This window comes from Falco biarmicus, chromosome 8 (genome assembly GCF_023638135.1).
Source record: "Falco biarmicus isolate bFalBia1 chromosome 8, bFalBia1.pri, whole genome shotgun sequence".
Lineage (NCBI taxonomy): Eukaryota > Metazoa > Chordata > Aves > Falconiformes > Falconidae > Falco > Falco biarmicus.
The window spans coordinates 8,002,288-8,028,041 of NC_079295.1; the positions used below are offsets into that span (position 1 = coordinate 8,002,288).

The following is a 25,754-nucleotide window of genomic DNA, read 5'->3' on the forward strand; positions in this document are numbered from 1 at the left end:
AATATATCACAATGGCACCTTGCTTAAAATCTGCCAGGCTGCTTGAAGAAAAGGGCTGTGACCAAGATCTGTGGGCTACAGTAAACGAGCATGATGCTGTGCCATTTGAGTGGCATGGGGTAGGTGTACCCTGGAAGACCCTACAGCCAGCCACAGAACAACCAAGCAAGAGTTAAAGTCTCCTCGTTTATACAGGAGGGGACCTTCAAGGCAGGAAAAACAACATAATCCGTTTTAGTAAGGAAGAATATTAATCAAGATTGAACAACTTGGTGCGTGAACACATCAGGAACCTTACTATGAAGCAAAACCAACCATCTTGTATCACCTCTGAATTGAGCTGTAGATTCAGACACACTTCTGAGCCTTTCCAATGCCTCTCCATCCAACACTCCATTTGCAAAGCCCTAACAGGAGGACTCCCAGGAACATGACATGGTTTAAGAAACACCCTGAATTAGGTAATCCATTTGCATCAGTTATGAAGACTATTTGCACATTCTTCCAAGTTAAGGGTGAGAATCCGACTGTACCATTAAAATTTGATAAAGTTTTGGAACATGAGATTCTTCAACTACTACTCTCTCTAGAGGCCAACAAAAAAAAGGGGGAAGAATAATACCCAAAGACCCACAGAGGAGGAATGGAGTGGGTAGGTATGGGCCATCTTGTTTCTGAAACAGGCTAGCGTGGGCAGGCGGTCACATTGTTAGGCGGCTGCCTTCTTAATGTTGCCACCAAGGCTGGAGTGACTCAGCTGGCACCACACTTGCTGCCAGTGTTGACTCACACTATAGTCTGCTGTGATCACACACATCGTGCTGGCAGGGCCACAGAGCCACAGGCAACAGTGGTGCTGACACAACGTTCCTCCTTCCTGCTACAGCCTTCCAGCACAGCCCCTCTCTCGAGGCTCTCCGTTCACAACCCTCCACCCCCAGCTATGCGACTTCTTACCCAAGTTTGGAGTTCCCACTGTATTCTTGCATGGATGAGCATATTTAAGAGGTAAGCAACTGTTGTCTCACACTCTGTTGAACTCAGCAAAATTTTAACTCAAATAAGTGCTTACAACCAAGACCCATGAGGCATTGGCACATGCCTTTGAACTCTCAAGCCACTGATTAATTTTAGCTGTCCTCAGCTTGCCTTTGCAACTATTACCTTCCACATTAAGAGTGCTGCAAGGTTTGGAATGCACTTATCCTGCTGCAGAAGAGTCATGCAGTAGGCCAAAGAGCTTCGCTGATGTGAAAGAGGCAAAATATGTCAAAGGCAGAGTGCATTAACGGTCTTTGTCTGCTTCCCTTTTACAAAAAATAGTGGGAACAACAGGAAAAAGGAGCAAGTTTTTATACAAAAATCACAACATGCAAAATTAGTACAGAAGAAAACCAAACACCACTTTTTATCATTCTGGAAAAATGCAATTTAAAGACCTACAACTCCCATAAAACTCTCACTGGTCTGTCCTTCCCTGGCTCTGGGGACAGATGACAAGACACAAAGAGTCTTAAATTCAATTACTATGTTGGGGAAAACAGTCCAAACTGTTGTAAACAAAACAAACAGGGACAAGCTGTCAGCACAGGGTTGCACTGGCATACAGACAGTGACCAGTATTAACAGCCACGCCACCATTTAACAAAGCACTTGGGGTCACACATGCAACTCCTCTGGAGGATACCAACATCAAGTGTCAAGCATTTGAAGCCTTCCCAGGGTGCCAAGAGGTGAAGGCAGGGAACCAGGCAGAGAAAGGAGTACTACAGTCTGGATGACCTTAAGCTCCTGGGGACCATTCTCAATAAATACCACAGGCTTAACGTCAGCAGTTCTCCACACATCAGAGCTTTGATGACTCAGCACAGGAAAGGGTCACCCCATTTAGCTTTACAAATATTTTTCAAGAAAAACAACCCAAACCCAGCAGTTCTTAACCACAGCTGAGCACAGATCAAAGCAGTAAACTGTTCACTAGAAGATTATGACAAAGCAGCACAACTCCTCAGATAAACCAATCAGCTTCCCTCAAAAGCATTTTCAAGCTACAGCCTGAAGGAAAAGACTCTTCCACAGTCTGTACTTTGACCACAGGAACATGACTTTGCGGCTTTGCTGCGCCTCAATTTTTATCCTCCTCCTTCCTGGCCTCTCAGATGGAGGGAAAATCCTGGTGGTGCCCATGGCTGGAAGCCACTGGCTTAGCATGCAGCAAGTGGTTGAAAAGCTCATCGAAAGAGGACATGAAGTGGTGGTGGTTACACCAGAAGCAAGCTGGCATATGAGAACGACAGATGCATACGTGGTGAAAACATACCCAGTGTCCTACACATTAGAAGAGCTAGATGGCTCCTTGCACGAATACATTCTTACTCCTAATATGAAGGCTCTAGCACTACAAAACATACTGAAAACACCTACTAAGGTGTTAAAAATTTATCACCGCAAGAACCTGTTCAGCATCAAGGAAACAATGCAACACCAGGATCAACAGATCCCATATCCCTGTGCAGAGCATCAGTTGTTCAATGTTCTTCTGTCCCACGTGGGTTCTCCATGACATGGACCTGTTTGGTTGGGGGTTTTATGCTCTAGCTCAGGGGTCCTCTAACTTTTTAAACAGGGGGCCGGCATGCACATGAAGCGGCAGGAAGCCATCTGCAGCTGCTTGGTTTCCCCCCCTGAACCCCTGGCAGGGGCCGGGGGGTTCTGTAAATACCAGGGGCCGGATTAAGGACCCTGGGGGACCGTATCTGGCCCGCAGGCCACAGTTTGAGGACCCCTGCTTATCTTAGCCTATACTATGAAATGCCCAAAGCCAGATGCACTAGTAGTGTGTGAATGAAGCTTGAAACTACACACCATCCCATTCACCACTGGCTAGATTAAAGACTGCAACAACATTCAAGTCAAGAAATGAGTCACGTGAGCTTTCCTTGACACTGCTGAGATTTAAAAAAAAAAAAACCACACAGGTCAAATTCCAGCATCCTCTTTCACATATACTGCCTGATTAAAGACACAGATTTTATTTCAGAGTTAAGAGGGCAGACACAGCAATGTAAACAAATATCCCAACTATTACCAAACTGAACACAGAGAATCACCGATGCTTTATACCTTTGAAGCTTCAACAAGTTTATCACAGGCTCCACATCGATACAAGTTCTCATTTTCAAAGTACTCTTCTTCTACATACATATTCCACAGGGCTTCCTCCAAGCCAGCAATACCTTTTACTGCCACTGTTAGGTCTAAGAAATCTTCCTATGCAGAAGTACAACAAAAAAATAAGGTAGTAAGCGTTAAGTTCATGGTACATCAGAAAGACATTCATCCCATTCACCACAGCAGACGTTAAGCATTCATGCTTATGGGGAAAAACCCCCATATATGCACAGAAAATTTAAAAAACCCAAACTTTTTTTAAATTACAAAGAGCATAAAAGACTAAATATAATGTTTTACTGTTGCTACCTCCCTGCAGCACTCTGCTAACCACATCTACTAAAGGCAACACCTGCCAACTCAAGACGATGCAACACTTGTTTTTTTTACCCCTGAGTCACAGCCTGATGTAGGTGGTTTAGAAAATGCCAGCCAAGACTTAAAGTCATGCATAATTTTCGTGTTTTCAAGTCTGCAGTGGCCTAATCAACACACACTACCTAGATTCAACAAGGCCACCAGTGACACAGAAAAAAGATGTCATTATTTTTGGAGTTTAAAAAAAATAAAGCACATCTAAAGCATCTTCAACACACTAAACAAACCTATCCTGGAAAATCACCTGGCTTTACCTGTCTCTCACTGACATTCTTGCATTCTTTACAAACAATCTGGTTGACGACAATCCCATGGTACAATCGATTAATAAGGTCATGACCTGAAGTGCCCACAAGAGAAGTTTCCAAAGCACTGAACAGAATCCGATTTAATTCCTGCACATCATGCTGCCTCATTTCCTGCATGAATAAAAAAAAACTTGAAAAAATAAAATAGTGCCATCTGCTTTGCTTATTGCTTAAAAACAACATATATTAAGTGTGACAGACAGCTGCCTCAATGACTACCCATATATTTACTACCTTGAGTAGTGAAATAGCAAAAAAAGTAAAAAGCTAGTAGAATACTACCTTTATTATTACTTATTATTCTTAATTTAGTTATGTTCTCTAAGTACCCACAAGTACATAAACTATAACACACAAGACCATTTTCACTTGGGTAGATTTAGACTAAATTCTAAAACTTCACTTTTGGTAATCTAAGTATTTGAGGGCAAGAACCCCAATTACTGTTCAGAAAATGCTCCTGTAAAAATAAAAGCTACTGAAATTGTATCTAACAGAACAATTTTATTTTGTTGCTTGGTGTAAACAACTGCCACATACTTCTGCAGAGATACAAGAGCATACAACAATCATTGACCCAATTCAGTGCTGTTTCCACAGCTTTAATTATTTCTTAAAGTGTCAGAGTTAAAAAAAAAATCTTCTCCATTTTGGAAAAAGTTTATTAATGATGGTGTCACTGATGGCGATTTGTACCTCATGGCTGTTCCACCCGAAGCTCTCAGTAAGGTCTGTTGTAGATGCAGCCTGCTGGTCCAAGAGCAGAAGCTGAGCAAATAACCGTTGAAGTTGTAATGGAATTATTCGAACCTAGGAAAAAAAAAACCACCTATCAGATCAGAAAGAGTCTTCAAACCTATAATTTAAATAAAACAGGAAAATAATTTAGTACAAAACTTTTAATAAACCACTGCTGCCTGTGGATTTCATAACACATTACTCAATTCACACCAAAACATCAGACTTTGTTCCCAAAAATGTACAGTGCCTCATGTTACTCAGCCAAATAGTCACAGAACATACATTTTGTGACACAGCAAAACCATAGCCATCACCAGAGTAAAAAAGGAGAACTTTTTCTCTGATATTTCTCATAACACTAAACCCTAAAACCCCAGCTACAAAACATCATGACAGACAGAATTAACATGTGCTATTACTCCTTGCTCCAGTAAAGGGTTTGGTGGCTGGTTGGAAGGCATATGGTTAGTGTCAACAAGCTTGATTAGCTACCTATATTTATCTTGGACTTAGGAAGAAAACTTTTCCAAGCAACCAGTTGTTTCATTTTAACCCAAGAACTAAAGAGCAAAATTCTCTAGCCAACTTCGTAAGCACTTTTAACATTTTTAGTATTTTTAAACAAATATTAAATTGCAGTCCCACACCATCTTGTGCATGGGTGGGCTGCTAAACCCTCAGAGAGCAGTCATCTAGACTGCACACATTACTTTTCTTCTGGAGACAAATAAAGTCATAGCACTGTAGCTTAAATTACAGAAGAGAAAAAAACCAATACCTAAGAAAAGGACTGTACAGAATTTGGGATTGCTCCTGCTCCCCTTGACAAAATGATCTCTGCTATCAATTTTGGCAGAAACAGGCTCAGTATCTTACTTCTGAAGCAAAAGCTTATGGCACTGAAAACTTACAACTGTGTGAAAAATCAAGTAATTGGCCAGCCAAACTGCCTTTCAGTATCAAACTTAGGCTTTCATGCATTCTTATAAGAAGTTTCATGTGAATTGAAATTACATCCTTCCAAATCAACACAAGAAAATTTTGAATACCTTTGCATCTGGTTTACTGCTATCATCCAGAGTCCCAAGTTCTTCAGGTCCTAGAGAGAACAGTGCCTCTGAAATTGTAAAGAAAAATGCCTATTTAAAAAGAGGACAATATTTCCTCTCCAAAGACTTACCTTTAAAGATTTTAACTGTCAAGCTCTATGATGCTATTCTTTCTGGCAAACAAAGACATTACACAACATTTCTGAATATCATTCATCCTTGCAACTGGTTCAAGCTATTACAATAAAGCAGAAGTAAGCATGAAGGTGTTCAGATGGCAAAATATTTCTTCAGGAATTGTAGCAGTTCCATTAAAAAAATGATACTGTATAGCCAGCAGTAACCTCTCTTATTATATAAACTGTAACTATCCACCTGTAAGAATTGTAAATGTTGCTTTTCTTACATTTTGTGCAGAAGTGAGGATAATAATTTTACATACCAACAGCTCCGAGTTTTCTGTGGTAACTTATTCTAAGTGAACCAAAGGAACTGTTCCCGAAAACTATCTATATTTGTGGTGTTTCTTTAATAAAAAACCTAGAAATGCAAGTCACTGTAAAATATCAACTCCAACATCATTTTAAGAAGATTTTGAACACATTACCTCTAAATTCAGGTGTGAAAAGCAACGTCTGCAGAAGGGAATTGAGGTAGCAGGTCCCACCCTGATTTTTGATACCACTTAGGTTGGTGAAATCCCTGGGAGCTGGAGGCTCAGAATCTCTGGGCTTTGATTTCTTCCCTTTTCCACAATGATTGTTTGAAATAAAGGAAAAATCCTCTTCAAATAAGTCTCCAAACATTGTGAAGGCAAACCAGTCCTTTAAAAATATAAAATAATCTATTCACTAAAAAAAAAAAATGCAATTTAATCCACCCACCTCTAATCCTCCAAGATAAACCTTTCAGCCCTGACTGAAGAATTTGTTGTAACTTTCTTCATCTTACTCTGTTCACTCTAAAAACTTATGTCAGATCCATACAAAAACATACATTAAGTAACAAAAAAGCATTTATGTTAGCACAGGTCTGACTAGACTTTTAACTAAAATCAAATATATCACATTTCAATTTTGCATGAGCATACAGAAAAATAAATAGGTCCTTCTAAACATCCATAATTAACTAGTGTTCAAGTTGGACAGTTTCCTGCCTGAAAGGTACATAAGGCCTCTCAAACTCATCAAAATCCCTGCACCGTCTCTCAACAAATCCATGTGCACAAGTAACCTGTCTCTGGTATTGGCCAGTTCAGATGGGAAAAGTGTAGTAAGAGTCAAGAATAAATATTATCTTTGCTTCCAGATGTTTGAGCCAGAAACTCAACGTCAACTAAGTCTTCTTACAGAATTTTCTTCTTTTTTTGGAAGCCTTGTGACCTCTTAGCATGTACCAGGACTCCCAAAGATAACTCCCTTTTTTTTTTTTTGTACTTGTCACCCCGTAATTTCATTTGGTATGCTGTAGCTCTTGCATTAGCAGTGAGCTACTTTATAGTATTGTAACTCATACTGAAGCAGTGAATAATCACTCCCCTCTTTACCCTCAGTCTGCATGCAATTTTACAGATATTTATCATACTCCACTCAGGTATCTCTTCCAGATAAAAGCTTCCACAAAGACGTATTCATCCCTACAACCAAACTTGTCCCCTTTTTTTGATTATCCTTATCTAACTGCTCTGACCCCCTCAAGCTTCTTTACTTTTTTCTGAGATCAGAGGACCACATCTGCGTACAATGTTCAAGATATGCACAAACCATGGCCGCCTATAGCTAAATAATGCTGCTCTGGTTTGTTCTCTTTTTGTAAGAACTGCTGAGCACTAAGCTACTTTTTTAAAAGCAATGTTTATTATTACCCCAAGGTCTCACTCCTGTATGCTTACTTCAAACCCCACCACTATATACACACTTTACAGAAATACACATGTGAATATATATAACTGCAAAGCTGTTATCATCTCTGCCCCACACTACACCTCTCTGGACTCATCTACAATGACCATTACCTGCTTTTGCTTCATTTCAGCTGCCTATCAACATAAAGGTCTTATAAAGCTTCACTGATGGCACTTGTCTTTACTGCAATAAATCCACCGATTTCACAAGAAAAATTAATCACCTCAGCACCCACTATTTATTTCCGAGAGTTTATGACATGCTAAACACAGGCCCCAGCAAAAACACAAAGTACCTCCCCTCTGTGACAGCTGATCTTCTGTTTACTATCTTTTAGCTAATTATTTAATTAAGCAACAGCTTTCTTCTCCTGTGTCAGCTTAATTTCTTTAAGAGCTTTCAGTCAAACATTGTCAAATGCCTTCTGAATAGCCGAACATACTTCGTAGCTCTCTATTCAACCAACTTGTAGTTCATCAGGAGTTTCCTACAAGTCTTTTTATAACATAGCATTACATTAAGCCTATTTTAGTCCTTCCCACAGTAGAGCAGTTTTTAGGCAAAAGGCTATGCTCAGAGCTGATACTATGAAGCAGTATGGCAGAGTTCACTCTGCTTGTTCTATAATGCTTCTTCAGCATTTCATACAACAGGTATCCCCATATAAATCCCCACAAAATAAGATGGATGGAGATACTTCTTAATGAACATAGATGGGAAAGAAATAATTTTGATTTCTTTGCATTAGGTTTTTCTGCTCTGAATGCAGCTCTTATGCTTTGACTGCCTATAAAAACCCAAGTCTGTAAAGGTCCCACCCCACATGCTTCAAGACATAATTATTAGGTTTAGTAGTCTTTCCAAACTGCTTTGCAGCCTTCATTCACTTTTCCAGTTAGGCCTGCTGCACTTAGCATTTAGCCACACAAAGATTATGACCCTTCCTATTTTCCTAATCCCAGAGCACAAAGCTCGCTCCTAATAGATTTGTTCACCATAAGAAAGGTGCATATCTAGGAGACAGCAACCATCTCACTGTATGACGGTCTGCTGTACCCACCCACCACTCCAGAGAAGCAGTTCACCAGGACAGTGCCAAATCCTCCCTCGCTCCTTATTTCTGGATCCTCAAAGCACTGCTGTTAGGAGCCTCCTCTTAAAAAAAAAAAAAATCATACAGTAATATAGATTAGAACAAATCTCTGGATAATGCCTCTGGCCCAACAGCCTCACAAAGCTGGGCCAATTTAGAGCGCATCACTTAGTTGGGCCTCGCCCTGCCAAATCCGGAATAACTCCATGCAAGGAGATCCTAAAACGCCTGGAAGGCACTCCCCTCCATTCCTTATCTCTGATGGGAACCTCCCATGCTATGACTTGGGTCTGGCACCGCTCATCCTACTACAGCGCACCCCCTGCAAAAACCACAGCAGCACGGTCTCCACCCCGCTGACCTCCGCCGGCTGCCCCTGCCTCTCTCTGCCTCCCATATGCTCCAGCCCTGGAGCCCCCGCGGAGCCGGGCCCAGTCTTCAGACGCGGTCTCACCGGTACCGAAGACAAGGACCGGTGACCCAGGCCTGCCGCCCGCAGCCAGCGATGCACGGCCCCTCGTCCCCGCTGAGCCCCACTCACCGCTCGGAGCCAGCACCCGAAGCCAGGCCGGCGCCTACCGCCACGGCCCCGCGGCCGCCGCCATATTTGTTGTGGCAGCGCGCAAAGCACGCTGGGACCTAAAGCCCCCGCGGCTCCGGGACTTCCCGCACCTGGCCAAGCCCCGAAGCGAGAACACGGGCGGCCCCTCGCTCCACAGAGAGAGGTCCACCTCTTGCAAGGGGCGGGAGGGACCCGCAGGGCACGGACGCCGATACGAATCAATAGACCGGGCGGCAAGGCGGCCCCGGGGCGGGCGAGCGCGCACAGCCTGCTGGGAGCCGTAGTGCTGCCCGCAAGGCCTTGTGGGGGTTGTAGTTTCCTGCCAGCCGCGGTGCATCGTGGGAGGCAGCCTACTGGGGTCGAGGGCAAGGGTTGCCGTGGAGACCCCGCGGCCTGCGCTGCATGGCCAGCCTGAGGGCCTGGGAGGAGGCGCAGCCTCTGCTGGGCCGTGGGCCTGGCGGGGGGGACAGCACAGCTCTGCCATCACCCAAACCTCTCACGCCGCCACCAGGGACAGGCCCTGCCGAAGCCTTCTGAAAAACATAGCCGGGGATGAAGCTTAATGTACCGGCTTTGTAGCGCAAGAGGCTGGGGCTGCTTCTCCTTCCACCGCTCCTGGTCCAGCTCCCTCCTAGGCATCGCATGGCCCCATCAAGCACAAGCCAGGGCTCGTACTGCTGTTGGGATCACAAATACAGATGAGCCTGGCCAGTAATCAGAGAAGCTCAGCTCCTGCTTGGAAACAAGCGGGTGTTTGCATCTGCCTTCCTAATGCTGCCACCAAACCTACAACTACCCAACTGGCACCTTGCTTGCTTCCGGTGTTGAGTCTCACTGTGCTTTGCTGTGGTCGATTGCATTGTGCCAGCAAGGCCACAGAACCAACGGCAACAGTTGTGCTGACACATCAGTCATTCCCACTGTGGCCTTCCAGTACAGCCCGTCTCCCTTGGGGTTGTCTGTTCAACCCCCAGCCAGGCATGCGGCTTCTTACCCAAATTCAAAGTTCGCACTGTCCTCTTGAGCAGGTGACCACATGTGAGAAGTAAGCAATATATCTTGCACTCCCTTGAACCCAGCAAAGTTCAACTCATCTAGAAACCCTTGCCAGATAACCAGGCCTACTGAGGAACTCTCTGGCAAAGTCTCAAACACCCAGAAACACCACTAAGGTACTGATTAACTTCACCCATCCTGAGCTTGCCTTTGCACCCACTCCTTTCACATGAAGAGTGCTGTGAGGTTTGTGTGGCAAAGTTGTCCTGCTGCAGAAGGTTAGGGGAGAGCAGAACATGTCCCTGCCAGGTCTCTGCTTACCCCTCTTCAGTAAATAGGAGGGGTGCCATTACAAAAAAATATATATTAACCTTTTTGTGAGAGAATTCTGTTTGCTAAACTTACCTTCCCAACAATCATTTTTAAATGCACTTTATATAAATCCAGAGATAATATGTTTTAGTTATTATTCATCTTTTTTTCCTTACAGTTTACAGTAACATAAAAGATTTTAAGAGTATTTTTTTCATTTTTACCTCACAGCTTCTCTCCCGACTCTGAAGTTCAAATATTTTGTTTTCTGCAAAGTTATCATGAGAGAAAACTGCTCCCTGCCACTTTTTCCAGCAGGTTCTCTGCACAAAGAAAAAAAAAGTTACAGACAATGGTAAAACAGGAAAAAGCAATAAAAAGGCTGATAGGAAGACATGAAGAAAACAATACAAAGTTAATTGTGTTGCATTGTCTATTGTATGGAAGGGAGAGAAAAGAAGTTGTGTGCTTGAGGGACAGAGGTTATATGGCTCTAAATATCTTAGGTTGCATTATTTTGTCACGTCACGGTGCTGTTTAGGCATCTAATCATTTCAGTATGCATACATCAAAAACAATGCTGTGAGGCTGAAGGCTCTTGCAAACCCACCCTTGCGCTGAAGCTGCCTGCTAGCTAAGTCAGGTCCAATACCTGGGCTCACACCTGAATCTACTGAACAGCCCAAGGCATACGGGGAGCAGGAGTCATTAAAACACATGTAGTACAGGTCTTGTGTCCAGCCTCTACTTGACATACAGGCAAGTGGTGAGGCTTTTTCGGCTGCCTGAGGGCTGTGTCGTAGGCTGTGAAACAGCCACATTACTGCTCTGAAACAAGAACCTGGGCTTCAGCTTCACAGATCTCTGCCTCAGCTGCCAGGTCAGCCTTTCTCAGTGTCTCTTCTTGGTGTCATTGTAGACTGTGGAGGTTCCTGCTGGCTTATAAGAGCTGGCTTATCTGCCCTTTCCCCTTATCCTGAGGGTCTCCTGTCCTCAGAGAAATTATTGGAACATCCATGTCTCCAACCACAGTGAAATTTGTTGAGGCTCTTTTCATATGTTACTGCGGTGTTGGAGCTGCTCACACCAGACTTGCCTTCCTTGGTCCTGGCCAAGGTGTAGGACAGGACACATCAATGATCAAGTCCTAAGAAATCTGACTAGCAAGTCGAGGAGCTTATTCTCTGTTCAACACTGAGGAACTCCAACGACTCAGCACAAGAAAGGGTCACCCCATTTGGCTTTACAAATAATGAGGAAAAAAACTCCAACCACTCACAATTCAAGGCAGTGAATCATTAACTAGAATATTTTGACAAAGCAGCACAACTCCTCAGATAAACCAATCAGCTTCCCTCAAAAGCATTTTCAAGCTACAGCCTGAAGGAAAAGACTCTTCCACAGTCTGTACTTTGACCACAGGAACATGACTTTGCGGCCTTGCTGCGCCTCAATTTTTATCCTCCTCCTTCCTGGCCTCTCAGATGGAGGGAAAATCCTGGTGGTGCCCATGGCTGGAAGCCACTGGCTTAGCATGCAGCAAGTGGTTGAAAAGCTCATCGAGAGAGGACATGAAGTGGTGGTGGTTACACCAGAAGCAAGCTGGCATATGAGAACGACAGATGCATACGTGGTGAAAACATACCCAGTGTCCTACACATTAGAAGAGCTGGATAATGCCTTTCATGAGTACGTTGCCGCTCACCTGAAGGACCTGCCTTTCCCACTGAACACTCTAGCAATATACAACAGCTTAACGCATATTTTCCGTAAGCTCTTTGTTCAGTGCAAGGACCTGTTCAGCAGCAAGGAGACCCTGCAGTACTTGAATCAAAGTGGCTTTGATGCTGTCCTAACAGACCCCATTGTTTTGTGTGGAGCAACAGTTGCTAATTATTTTTCTCTTCCATCTGTGTTCTTTGTGAGAGGATTTCCTTGCAGCTTACAGTATAAAGCACCGCAGTGCCCAAGCCCTCTCTCCTACATCCCGAGAACATTTACCTCCTACTCGGACCGCATGACTTTTTTCCAGAGAGTGGAAAATGCGTTGCTTGCCCTCCTGGAGCTTGTGTACTGTAATGGTTTCTATGAAGATGCAGTAGAGTTTTCCTCTGAAGTTCTTCAGAGAGATGTATCCCTGCTAGACCTCCTGAGCTCTGCTTCTGTTTGGCTTCTGAGATTTGACTTTGTGGTTGAGTATGTCAGACCAGTGATGCCCAATATGGTCTTTATTGGAGGTATAAACTGTGCTCGGAGGAAACCACTGTCCAAGGTATGTTCTTTTTCCTCCAAATTGTACATTTTCCAATTAAGTGCAATTACATCATTTCTGGAAGTTTAGTGCTATTGATTTTTCTATTATTATTTCTGGTAATGATTTAATACAAACAGGTTTTGACAGTTCTTTTCCACAGGCTGAAATCATACTACCTTGATGGAGGCAGATGACTTACTTGAATTCATTAGGATTATCTGGCAAGTCCAAAAAAGAAAAACCATGGACTTCATCAGCTAGCTACACATTATTGTCCTCAGTGAATGCACATTATTATACACCAACCACGCTCAGTTTTGATTTCATTTTCATGGAGTCTGACACATTTTTTTCACCTGACCAAACCCCCAAAAAACATGCTCCGAGAGTCATCTTTTGTTTTAACTCTAGGCTCAGCAAAGTCAGTTAATTTGCTTTGGTTGTGTTTTCATGACATATGGTTTCCAAACTGGCTGTTTATGTTAAGTTATTTCTGTTTGTAGATCATGGTGAAACATAAATGTGATATGGAAATGGGAAGAATTAACCTAAAATAGTATATTTGGTGAAAGACACTTTTATACAAAACTCAGATAAGTTTTTATACCTATTTCTTGACATCTGCTTTCACTGGAATTGTTCTGTGGCATTTTTAAAGCTAATCTAGAAATTCAAATCTATTTTGATAGTTACCATATAGTCTCTAAATCAATTGATAGCACTAGACATTTCTTTCCAGTCACAAAGTAGAACACAAATCTCTTTCCTATGAAATTACTCCCTCACTTCTGAATTGTGGTCATTGTACTACAGTTGTGCAGAGATGTGATGGTACCACTGCAAAATTGCAGTGCCATATCTTTGAGTTCAAGGGTTTTTTCTTTCCTCTTTCGGATTTCTGTTATACTCTTTAACTGAAAGGCTTATGCAGAGTCCAGTAAACTTAATAAAGAATAAGGCAAATAAAGAATAATATTACAAATTTGAATGATACTATAAATAAGGCATTCTCTCATGCTAGGCTCAAGAGATTGGCACTTTGTAGCTTGAGATTTAAGAGGCCAGTTCTTGCTGGTTGCATGAAGTAAGTGTTTACTTCTGTATCTTGAAGGTCTTGGAGCTGCTGTTCATAAGCTTGCTACAGGGGTAGAGCCTCTACCCTACATCAATCGATAGTTGTCATTTGATGGAAAACCCACATTCCAAATCTGGAAAAACCTTGTGTATTCCTCCTATCTTCAGTCCACCTTTTCTAGCTATGTTTTCTACAGACAGCAGAGGATTTTCTCCTATTTCACTTTGAGCACCGCCCAGGAACAAGGCAATTATGCAGTAGAGTGTAAACAAAGGCGAAGTCATATGGGAGAAAAAAAAAACTATCTATCTATACACAGTGGTGAGCTCTGGGTTGCTTATTACTATTCAGAGATATAACCATATGATAAGACTAGACAATTCTTCGAAACACTATAGCCTATTTCTCAACAGCCCAGAAAACAGAAGGTTAGGATGACTAGGAAAGGGAGAGAGAACAGGAGATTAAAAATGCAGTGTCTTTTCTTGGATGAGGAGCTTAAGCCACAGACCCTCCTGTTACACCGCTTGCCATAATTTTCCACAGGCAGAGAGATCGGTCTTTGTGGCCTCATTCCCAAAGAGGGCATCTTTCTGCCATATCTGACCTGGCCCCTGGAGCTGAAGGCATCAGGGTGCTGAGGAGCTCATGCTTTTGCAAAATTGGGCATATGTGTTTTATCCAGCACAGAGCTGGGAATTAAATCCCAGATTCCCTGACCCTCCTGAGCTGTAAGCATGTCCACAGCCTGCAGTCTCAAAGGGAGTGGGAGAACATGTGACCACAGGGGCCTGGGGGAACACAAACTACACATATTCATTGACCAAGATAACTGAACTGGCAGCCTCAGGCTGGATTTCCTCTTGTCCTGCACTTTGCATGGGCATTTGTCTCAGTAGCAATTACATATTCATTAATACACATATAAATTGAGTTGCCAAGTCCCAGTGTGTCTAGAGGTTTAATACAAGGCTTGCAGGAAATCAGACCCAGAGGTGCTGTGCCATCCTCCTCCTCCAATGACTTCAGAAGTACCCAAAGGCTGGCATGGTAAGCGGTTCCTCATTAGGGGGACATCACAATTAACTCAAACTGGGAGCCCTGAGACACTTTGATGAATATCTCATCTTTAGCCAAAGTTAATAGTACTTTTTGGGGCAGCTCATAAAAACAAAGTTCATATGATTTAATCAAAGCAACGTTCAGAAATGCAAGCTATAACAACCTTTCAAAGTTATTGCCATTTTTTTAACCTAAACCACCCATTACTTATTTAAACAACTGGTTAACTTAAAACATTAAAATAACCCTGGATTTAAGTAGGTAGTTATTCAAGCAAAGGAGAAGCATAACTGAATAAAGACCCTGTGGTTCATTCTCCAGCACCAGAATTAAGAAGATTGGTCCTGTTTTGAAACCTTCCTGCCAAAGCCAGCAGTATCTGGGAAGCTCTGATAAGGAGACATTTCTAACTGGTCCTTTGAAATATGCAATTAAAGTGGAAATCAAAGACTGGCAAGAAACCAAAGAATACAGTAAGCAGTACTAAAGCACGCACACATACCTGGTACACATTTTTCAACAGACTGCACAACCTAAACATCACTTCGTGTGACATCAAAAGGGATCCTGTCATGTCTGTGGATACTGTTTATTTGCTAACATGGGTAGCTAAGTTACTACAATTATAGGGGAACTCTTTGTTTTCAGCCCTGAAGCAGTAGTCATCACTGTCCATGAACCAAAAACTAGGGTTGGTTTTCTTATGCGATATTCAGGGTGTTGATGAGCCTAGTGGCAGTCCAGAGCAGCCCAATATCACATCAGCCTCTGTTTATTATGCTTTTCTAAAGGATGTTAAGCACATCTTAAATGTGCTTAATTTAAAACTGACAATACTGTTCATATCTTATATCATAGTGGCAAAATACACAACATTGGACAAGTAAAAGCAGCACTACTTTTGAAGGTTTAACCGTCACGCATTGTACATTTTCAATGCACAGTATGTATCAACCTGAAATGGCTGCTCTAACCAAACAGTTCATCTCACTGTTCTCTTCAGTTTGCCCTTGTCCACATTCCTGTGCCTCCCATATTTTGAAGAGGAGATATTGAACGAAGCTGTAAACCACATTTCTTTCGACAGAAAGTCCTTCATACCAGATGGAACTACTGCCTTAGTTTCCCTTCCCATGGGAAGTTTATCTCTGGTTAAATTAAGATACCTTCTCTAATATGAGTCTAAAGGTACAATATTTGACTAAGGTCTATGCATAAAGATCTAGAAAGGCTATAAGAGTATTATATTTACAAATATCAAACACATTGCCCTCCATAGGTTAGGAAGTGTTCCAATTACAGTTACCTGGGCAGCCTTAAATGTCACTTTTCTGTTAGGATACAGTTATTAATTTCAGGATCACCTATTATCTTTTTCATATGATTTCTACTTATAGCTTAGGAAAGGGCTGCCCTGGAAATGATCAGTGTTCTGTGATTTGCTTAGCTACCTGCTGTGTCTTGCTCTTGCAAAGACTTTGAGTAAGATTACTTTCCAACTTGCAGTAAACATATAATCACTTTTATGGTGGTTTTGTTTTTCCTCTGAAGTCATGATAGCCAAACTACATACCATCTTGTCCTGTGCAGGCAAGTGGCAGTGTATCTCCATAGCTATGTAAAATGTAAAGGAGGGAATCAGGCAGGTTCACATCAGTAGCTACCACCCTACATTTGCCTGACACTGTTTAGCATCAAAAAAAGGACTAGGTTCAGTTACAAAGCCTGATCCATTATCCAGAAATGTGGGAAACCAAATTACATCATCCACCTACTCTAGCATTTGAGCAACCTTGTCCTGCTTGCAAGACACTGAGCATAAGCAATCTCATCTAACAACAGGAAAACAAATACAGCAGATGAAACCAATGCTTCCAGACTGCCTCAAGAAACATTTTTTTTTAAGTTCTAGATTTAGTGCTGCTTACATAACAAGTAGCTGATGAAGTGTCTATTTGCTATCCTCTTCCCTTGGTGCCACTCAGTGTCTGCTGTTCAGGTTAAAAGAAATCTGCAAATCACAACCAGTCCAACTCAAGAGATAAGCAGTTTGAGAGAGTTTTAGTACCTGTTCCAGGTGAAACAATCATGGGGTGAGGGGAAAGCACCCCTGCACCCAAACCCTTCATGGCTTACGGTCCAAGCAGTTTCAACTCTGCAGAGCTGCTTGCGCACCAGTGCAGTGCTGCTCCATTGCTGCAACGCTGCTTGCCAGCTCAAAGAGACACCCTGGAGTAACCCACACAAACCTTATCACAAGAGATACTTCTGAGGCAAAACCAAATCTGCAGTCTTGGGTAACCCAAGCTTCAGCCTTGTTTAACCTAAAATTTATGTCCTCCAGTATCCAGTGGGAAAGCCTTTCCCCCAAGCTGTCACGTGGCTCTCACTCTTTTGAGACCTCTGTTCATCAAACTACTCTCTGGTGCTCCTCTGCAAGTAATGAGCACCACATCCTTCAAACCTGCAAGGGTTCCAGGTGCCCTTTGCTGCTGTGTAATGAACAACAAACACGTGTAAGTCTAACGTGTTATTTGGAAAAATAAACCAGTGTGATAATTTTCTGAATAATAATTATCCAGCTTAAATCTGACCTCAGCTGATTCTGTGCTAACCTAAGAACTTCATCCTTTCTTTGTGTGTTCTCTGTTTATCTCTAATTTATCTTCCTTTTATTTTTTTTTTTAATTCTGTTTTTTCTGTTGCTGCCTCACCTTTTCCACAGTTTTTCCTCCAATTGTCTGGTGCAAAAGTAGGGAGTCTGTTGAGTCCATACTTGAGTCCAAAGTGTAGCCATACTAGGAAGATACTTGTTTTCTTATAGACACTGGAAGATTAACTTCTTACTGGCTGTTTTCAGCCATCTAATTTTGCTGTTGGAAATCTTATCCAAATGCAGAGTAAAGAAAACACCAAGTGTCAAGTTCCAAATTGATTTGGTCAGTTCCTGTCACAGCAGCTGCAATAAACTCTTCATCTCCAAATCTCCAGCATTTAATGAGAATTAATCATCAATCTGTTCAGTCTCACACTTTCAGTCTCCTGCCTCTCACTCCCAGATATTTGGGCCTTTCTGGAAACTGGTTTTCCAAGCCTAAAGGTGGTTCCTCCATGTCAGCGTGACAGCGTGGAGCTGCACAGAACAGTGCTAGCACCCTTTGGGTGTCTAGTGAGACAAACCCCGTTGCCTAAGGCTGTAAGGTTTTGTTTCTCCATAGTGAAGATGCTGGGAATCCCACTACCACTTATAAAAGGAAGGAACAGGAAAAACTATGCTGATGATAGTTTTGCATCAGCTTTTGTCTTCACAAGGACCCCTTCCTTAGCACCACCCAAAAGACTTTGGTCTGCCATTACTTTTACTTGCATAAACCAAAATATTCCACCAGCAAAGCCCTGAGGGCCTCAGTTCACGGGCATTTTTCCAGAGGATAGCAGCGAATGCCAGAAAACAAGGGGTCACACCACCCTAGTAGAGCTTTCTTTGGAAACCCAAGCTGATGTATTACCACCCAGTTTTTTTTAATATCAGCTCAGCAATCAGTTCCTCCCTCAGGAAGCATGAACTCTAGGGACAGCTTCCACCTCCCTGTGAGTGGATTCAAACCCACAGGTCCAATTGACAAGTTCCTGGCTAATTTAATCAAGAGACAATGGATCGGATCTCTCTTCTCATCAAAGTTGGGCTCAGAAGGGAACACCAGGGAAGAGGAAAGGTGAGTTTGCAGCTTTGTCAGGGCTCATAGCTGAAGAGGTTCAGGAGACACCTAAATGTGGTTTACATTACTGGCTGTACCTGTGAAAGGAGGAAAGCTCAGAAGCCTAGTTTGCTTGTTGGGGTTTTCTACCTGTGTGTTATCAGTGGGATTAGTAAAAGATATCATGTGTCTTCCTAAATTTTGTCTTGCTCACAATATATAGAAAGGGTTTTCAGGACAGTGACCAAAGACCAATGCTCCTTCTTCGTGTCTCAAAAGGTCTATGCTGGCCTCTTAACCCTTCACTTGCATTGAATCCATCATTTAGTTCTTTTTTTGTGTCTATACCATGGGGAGAAAAGCCAAACAGGATTGTTCTTCTCCATCTCAAACTGGGGATTGCATGGTACATCCTGATAGCTGTGATATATTCATAAGACATGCAGGTTTTACTGCTTCCAGGAGGAGAGAATTTAATAACAGCCTTCTACATATTGGTTAGGTGTTCTTAGTTAGGCTAGTCCATAAAAGAAATGGTGTTCAATTTCCATTCATTCTGCTTTGTGTATTTTAAAGATTGCCTTTTGAAAGTAAAACAAATTTTCTCATTGGGTACTTACCAAGACAGTGGCATCAACCACAATTATTGTTACAGGATGACATCCCTGGTCTCAGTTTCATTGAGGAAAGAACATGTTGACATACTTCCAGGCTTAAAAATTAACAGAAAGTACAAAGGGGGGCATCTTTTTCAAGAACAGTGTGCTGCCCTTCCCTGTTATATGAGCAGTTGCAATACTGAAGGATAACCGCAATGATATTGGGAAGTTAATTATTTACTTCTGTGGTCAATAAGTTCCCTGCAGAAAAGTTAAAGCTTGCATGGATCTTCACATAAAGGACTGTGTCAGATGCTTCCAGACCAGGACTCTCCAGCTTTCTTCCATCAAAATGGCTCTTCTGTTTCAGTTTTTTTACCAACATACTGGGCTATTTCTTCTTCTGACATCGTCTTTAATCTTTGTTGAAGGTGGAAAGATCCTGGTGATACCTCAGGATGGAAGTCACTGGCTTAGCATGCGCCCGGTAGTGGAGAAACTCCAGCAAAATGGACATGAAGTTGTTGTAGTTGTACCATCAACAAGTTTGCATATGAAGCCAAAGGAGCCTCAGAATTATACAGTGAAAGTATATCCAATACCTTACGCAGAGGAGCATTTAGGTGTTGTGCTCAACTCATTCATTAATGCTCATTTTGTTGAACAGTCTGTTTTGAATATTATTATTACAATGTATCAAAGCATCTTAGAGATTTCCAGGTTATTTTTCACCAACTGTAAGAGCCTTTTGCACAACAAAGACATGATGCAGTATCTGAGAGAGAGCAAATTTGATGTGGTTTTCACGGATCCAGTTCTGATGTGTGGACCGATAATTGCTAAGTATCTTTCAGTTCCTTCCATCTACTTTTTGCGGGGAATGCCTTGCGGTATGGATTTTGAAGCTACGCAGTGTCCAAACCCTCCTTCCTATGTCCCCAGGCTCTTCCTAAATAATTCAGATAGCATGACATTTGCTCAACGCGTGAAGAACATGCTGGTCCACATGCTGGAGTTTATTTACTGTAAGCCTCTATTTGCTCCATTTGAAGAACTTGCATATGAAATTATGCAAAAGAAAGTGACAGCTACAGAGATTCTAAGCCATGGATCTGTTTGGCTAATGAGATATGATTTTGTGTTTGATTTCCCAAGACCAGTGATGCCAAACATGGTTTTTATTGGAGGGATAAACTGTGATCAGAAGAAAAAACTGTCTCAGGTATAAAATTTTATTTTGTTTTTATTGAAAAGGCAAGAACATAAATGTTTAAGCATCTTACATCAAAACCTAACTGGCAACACCTAGATGTTTAAAGATTGAAAGCTAATGAGGAGTCCTGCATGATGCAGAAATGCCATTTCCTAATATCCGTCATTTTGATTGTATCATATTGTGGCAAACCTAAAGTCTTATCATATGATATGAGAATTTAAGTGACACGTAACTTACACAAACGATAAGCTCCTTTGTTGAAGTGAAGCTCACCTAAATTGTGGTGAGTTGCTAATTTTCCTACCCCACAGGAGCCAGACTTGTTAGCTTCCATTTCATATGCTGTGTCCATCTCTACAAGAGCTGTCCCTGCAACAAAAGCCGAGCTTGGAGGACTTGGCTATGTTGTTCTTAATGAGTAGCCTGAGAAACACCCATAAGCAGTCTGCTCTCTGCCCCATCCTGTCGTCCCTTCCCAGCTGTCTCATGGATACTCCATCCATACTTTCATATATCCGTTCTCCTTTCATCCACATTGAAGGTTACAGGAGTTAAGATTTTAGTTACTCATCAGTTCTTTTTCTGTCACCTCTATCTGATGGATTGATTCATTTACATGTCTGCTGTTATGTCTAGGTGTCAATATCTAACCCCCCAAAGAAAGCCTTTTTAAATTGTATCCTCCCCTTCTTTTATAGGTTACTTAAGTCGTTTTTAAACTTTTCTGGGCATGCATGTCTTCTGTAAATTCCCATTCAGGTTTTTGGGTACCCCCTAGGTCTCTGAATCAAGTACAGCATATTCTATAGCAGATCAAAACCAGGAAAGGGATATTCAAGTATCGCAAATTGTGAGTACCCCTGAAACAGAGTAGTGTTCAAGAAAGCCCTAATATCCTCCCCTTTTGCCCAGATAAGTATGTTTAGTGCTTGTGTTAGAAGGACAGTCTCTAACGCCACTTAATTCACTCTAACTGGTTATATGTATTCGAATGAAGGAAAAGAAATAGCAGTTGCTCACAAGGGGTCTTTGAAAAGGACGTGGAGTCAAGAGTGGGCAAGATTGGTGACTTGGTATTAAAGCCTCAAGCAGATGTTTGTAAACGCCCCACATGAGACATGCATGACTGTCTCTTTTCATCTGTAAGTCTAGCTTGAATGCATGTTCTCCTAATGCTTATCTGACAGCCTTTTCAGAGGTTATAAGCAACAGGTCTGTTTTTGTGCATCACCTTCTCCAGAGCTGTTTGCAAATTCCCATTAAGTTAGTTCTATGTAGTAAACTACTGATATGGGGAAAACATGGGTGATGGAGCTGGCTGCTTTTGGGGGGGAGGGCAGGTTCTCAATAAAGTCATTGCTTTCCCACCAGGCTTGAAAGTAAGCGTGCAGAAACTGCATGTGAAAGAAAGCTCCACCAGTGATGTAAAGCCCTGAATGCCCTGGAGGAGCAAATTGTATCCCAAAGGCACCTGCCCAGCCACCCACTTACAAAATTCCATGGTGAGAGGTTATCACCAACATGTAAAAACCCAGCAGTTTACAACTGAGAAGGATCTGGACCCAGAGTTGATAAACTTTCAATCGTGAACTCAACTGACATTGGCCATGAACTTGTAAGTTTATGAATTGGAAATGTGTTGTTGGTTTATGTTATCTGAGGTACAACGGTGAACTGCGGTTTTGCAACTTAGTTTTATAACCAATAGGATAAGAAAGTTAAATTTAGAAATGAGGAAAGATTTTCTGTTGGCTACTTATCTTCAAAAAAAAAAAAGCATGTTTGCATCAATGAAAAAAATAATTAGTTTTTCTCAATTGTACTAACTGGTTTTGGTTATTAAAAATATAAATATAAGTACATTTTATTATATAAAAAGCAAAAACCAAACCGCAGGTACTTTAACATTGATTTATCGTCTTTATCTTTACCTTAAGTTATGTTTCACTGTACAACTTGCCTCAGCTTCATTACAAAAGAAAGTACTTATAAAAAAATACCAAATTACTACATTCTGCTGATATAAGAATTATTTACTTTAAAAAAGAAAAAGAGAGGGAGGGGGAAAGTAAATATCTATAGTGAAAGACAAAAAAGAATTTGAAAAACAGAAAATGTTAGTTAAACCCTTACAAGCAGTTAACCTGGCCTTGGGAGAAGGAACAGACACCATAAATATGTCAAGCTGGGGAACAACAAGATAAGCTCAAGGGGAACCAAACTGGCTGATGAGACTAAACAGAAAATTACTGGAACTATGCATGAACTATCCTAATTAGCATACTAAAAGATCCACCCTCGAGCAACAAAGCCCCCTCCCATAGAACATGTGCGGTGAAAAAAAGAACACTGTAACTTTAAATCGAGACAAGGCTTGAAGGAACCAATGGAATTATGTGTGACTAAAGGTAACTGTAAACAATTGTTCAAAGCGTATGAGAATTTTTGCTGTGTTAAGGGGTATGCTAGCTTTGTGGATTACCACCTAGCACCCACTTCTGCACATGCATGCAAAGCACAAATATCTCAACTCTGTGTGTGGGTCAGCTGTTGCACACCAGGTGAAGCACCCGGATTTGGGATAACACTGAGACAGCTCTGTCAGCCCGCTGTGGCACAGAGATCTTCAACACAGATGGAAAAGTCATTTTAGCGTGTGCTCTACAGACCCAGTGCTACCGTGTGGGGTCAGCAGTGCTTCTGTCCACGCACTCTGTGTATGCATCTCTTTCATGGATTCATACGTTCTGAAGAGCATGTTGTCAGTACGTCAGCAAAAGTTACTGGGTTGCCGATGGTAAGAAGTGACATGAGGCTGCGGACCTACTAGGGGAAGAAGAAGAGAAGGCTGAGACATTAAGCTGTAGTCTCGGCTTGGGTGAACGAAGTGTGTGATAAGAGATATACCTTTCTCGTGCTCATGCAAATCCACTTTTGATGTACAAACCTCATCCCAACCTTTCATAAACCTTACTCACCTACTGTGACTTCATTGCATGCAAACTTGTGAACACATGAAATATGCTGTGAGTCAAAAGGGCAGAGGTATTGTTAGAAAGCATTGCCCAGCGGTGTGTTTGCATGGGTGGAGCATGCCTATAAAAGCTTGTGAACCAGCCCTGGCCTCTTCCATGAGTGGGCTTCTGTCCGTCCAAGTTGCAAAATGCTGGTGGCAATGCTGCTTCTCTTCTGCTGCTGCTTGGGCCCTGCTGCAGCTGGGAAACTGCTGGTGGTCCCAATGGATGGCAGCCACTGGCTCAGTATGAAGGAATTGCTGGTCGAGCTGAGCAAGAGAGGGCATGAAATAGTTGTTATTGCACCAGACAGCAAAATACTGATAGATTCCTCGGTAATATATGAATTGAAAACGTATCCTGTACCTTTCAAAAAGGAAGAGATGGAAGAACTTATGCGCTCATTTAGTGCAAGCTGTTTCAGTGAAGAGCCTTTTCTGATCAGATTTTTGAATACTTGGGATCATTTCCGAAAGAGCTCTGCCATGTTTCAAGCTTCCTGCAGTTCCTTACTGTACAACAAAGAGATGATGAAATACATTGAAGAAGGTAAATTCGATGCCATCTTTACAGATCCTTTATCACTCTGTGGACAGATAATTGCTTTGTACTTTTCTATCCCTACTGTTTTCTTCTTGCGGGGCATCCCATGTGCTATAGACATTCACGCTGCTCAGAGTCCGGACCCACCATCCTATGTCCCACGAATGTTCTCACTCAATACAGACCATATGACGTTCTCTCAGAGAGTGCAGAACTTCCTGATTAGCATTTCAGAGTCTTTCACCTGCAGTATGATCTTTTCACCATTTGAAAGCTTGGCCTCGGACTTTCTCAAAAAGCCAATGACAATTACACAGCTTCTAAGTCATGGATCCATTTGGCTGAAGAGACTTGACTTTGTTTTTGAATATCCCCTGCCTGTAATGCCCAATATGATTTTCATTGGAGGCATAAACTGTGGGCAGAAGAAACCATTATCTCAGGTCAGTGACTGGCTGGGAAAGGCATAACAAGGGAAAAGTTTTGGCAGTCATACACCTGCATGATCTGAGTGAGCTTTAATAACGTGTTTGATATGGACGTTTACCTAAAGACATAATTTAGATTAATGCTTTCTGTACAGCTGATCCACAGGAAAAACAGACCAGGAGAATCAGATGTGATTCCATCTCCTTTCCTTCAGGCAGCCCAACACAGGGAATTTTTTTGGTGAGGGGGTCATGTGCTATGCTGTGTTAAATTCTAGCTGAAGTCAGGTACACAAATACCATCTCACCCAGGGATCAATGCAAAAAGGACAGGTGAATTATAACGGCTCTTCAAAAAATCCTTTGCCTCACATATGAGGTAGTAGAATATTTCTTCAAGAGCATTAGCTCCTTATCCAGTCAGAAAAATAACTCACTACTGAGTTATGTGCAATAGCATCATGTGCTCCTTTCTGTAACAGCAGTCTTGTGTTTGAGTTCAAGGCTAGTATTTTGTGGTGAAGGTTTTGGTGTGACAACAGCTTCCATCACAAAAATTAGACAGCTGAATTTGCAACTGCATTTTTAGGAGATGTCCAGTTTGGATAGGGAAATGAATGAGTCAAGCTTCACAGAAAACAGATTTGCATTTTACAAGCCTGGCCATTTTCCCCAGAGCCAACCCTAAATGCCCTCAGGCTTCACCTGGTACTTCACCTCTTGCTGCCTGTTAATTTCTGTTGAGCTGATAGTGTTCATATCTTGCTTTTTCACAAAAGTGTCTTTCAAATTGCCGTCAACCCCCCACATGGCCACTTTCATCGCGGTAGAGTTTTTTCCTATCTCTTCTGTCATGAGAGCTGCTTAATGGCTCCTCAGGGACAAATCCAGGCAGATCCTCTGGGAAAGCTGCAAGACAAATCCTGCCTGCAGGCAAGGATATGTAGGAGCCTCAGCTTGAAATCAGACTATCCTCTGAAGACAAACTCACTCTCACACTCCAGCAGCAATACGTATTGCAGAAGTACTGATTGTTCAGTCCTGGTTTCTTGGTGTCTTCCAGCTATGCTTCTGAATTACACAGGTACATCTAACAGCAAAATAAAATCCTGTGGTTTGACAAGTTTGTCAGAAGTACTCGCTAGCTGCTCAGACATGGTATTTTACTTCTAGTTTTTCATCTGAAGTACTGCCAGCGCTTACCATTGAAAATCAATGCTGGTCTGAACCAAGAGGACTATTACTGGCTACTTCTGTCCAAGCTTTGGTGTATTTAATTAGGTACAAGGGGAACTGAGTGGCTTTTTCTTCCTGTTGCTCCTGGAAGAAGAATATGGTCAAAAGAGGCACA

The 25,754-nt window shown here is 42.1% G+C and overlaps 3 protein-coding genes across 12 annotated transcripts in view; 2 read left to right on the forward strand and 1 right to left on the reverse strand.

Moving 5' to 3' along the window:
* Positions 1-9,462, reverse strand: part of USP40 (ubiquitin specific peptidase 40) — a 37,981-nt gene extending 28,519 nt beyond the window's left edge. For 2 of the 9 annotated variants that reach the window (XM_056349125.1, XM_056349134.1), the window contains exons 1-7: positions 9,186-9,294; positions 8,612-8,706; positions 6,255-6,471; positions 5,648-5,715; positions 4,554-4,667; positions 3,804-3,968; positions 3,124-3,270 (exon numbers count right to left, since the gene is read on the reverse strand). In XM_056349125.1, the coding sequence (XP_056205100.1) occupies positions 3,124-3,270; positions 3,804-3,968; positions 4,554-4,667; positions 5,648-5,715; positions 6,255-6,453 (693 nt within the window). In that variant the 5' untranslated portion in view covers positions 6,454-6,471; positions 8,612-8,706; positions 9,186-9,294. Of the gene's footprint in view, positions 1-3,123; positions 3,271-3,803; positions 3,969-4,553; positions 4,668-5,647; positions 5,716-6,254; positions 6,499-8,611; positions 8,707-9,098 lie in introns of all 9 variants that reach the window. The other 7 variants (XM_056349129.1, XM_056349127.1, XM_056349130.1 and 4 more) reach the window with 7 other exon arrangements.
* Positions 9,463-11,890: 2,428 nt separating this feature from the next.
* LOC130153872 (UDP-glucuronosyltransferase 1A1-like) overlaps positions 11,891-25,754 on the forward strand; it is a 32,599-nt gene continuing 18,735 nt past the window's right edge. Inside the window, exon 1 of one of the 2 annotated variants that reach the window (XM_056349262.1) lies at positions 11,891-12,786. In XM_056349262.1, the coding sequence (XP_056205237.1) occupies positions 11,941-12,786 (846 nt within the window). In that variant the 5' untranslated portion in view covers positions 11,891-11,940. Of the gene's footprint in view, positions 12,787-19,478; positions 20,425-25,754 lie in introns of those variants that run through there. The other variant, XM_056349259.1, reaches the window with a different exon arrangement.
* LOC130153874 (UDP-glucuronosyltransferase 1A1-like) lies at positions 22,719-25,013 on the forward strand. The gene has a single exon (XM_056349268.1). The coding sequence runs from the start codon at positions 23,582-23,584 to the stop codon at positions 24,443-24,445; it is 864 nt and encodes a 287-aa protein (XP_056205243.1). The 5' UTR covers positions 22,719-23,581; the 3' UTR covers positions 24,446-25,013.

What these genes read in the sequence shown, in the direction of transcription:
- LOC130153874 (XM_056349268.1), top strand. Translation starts at nt 23,582, where the DNA reads ATGCTGGTGGCAATGCTGCTTCTCTTCTGCTGCTGCTTGGGCCCTGCT.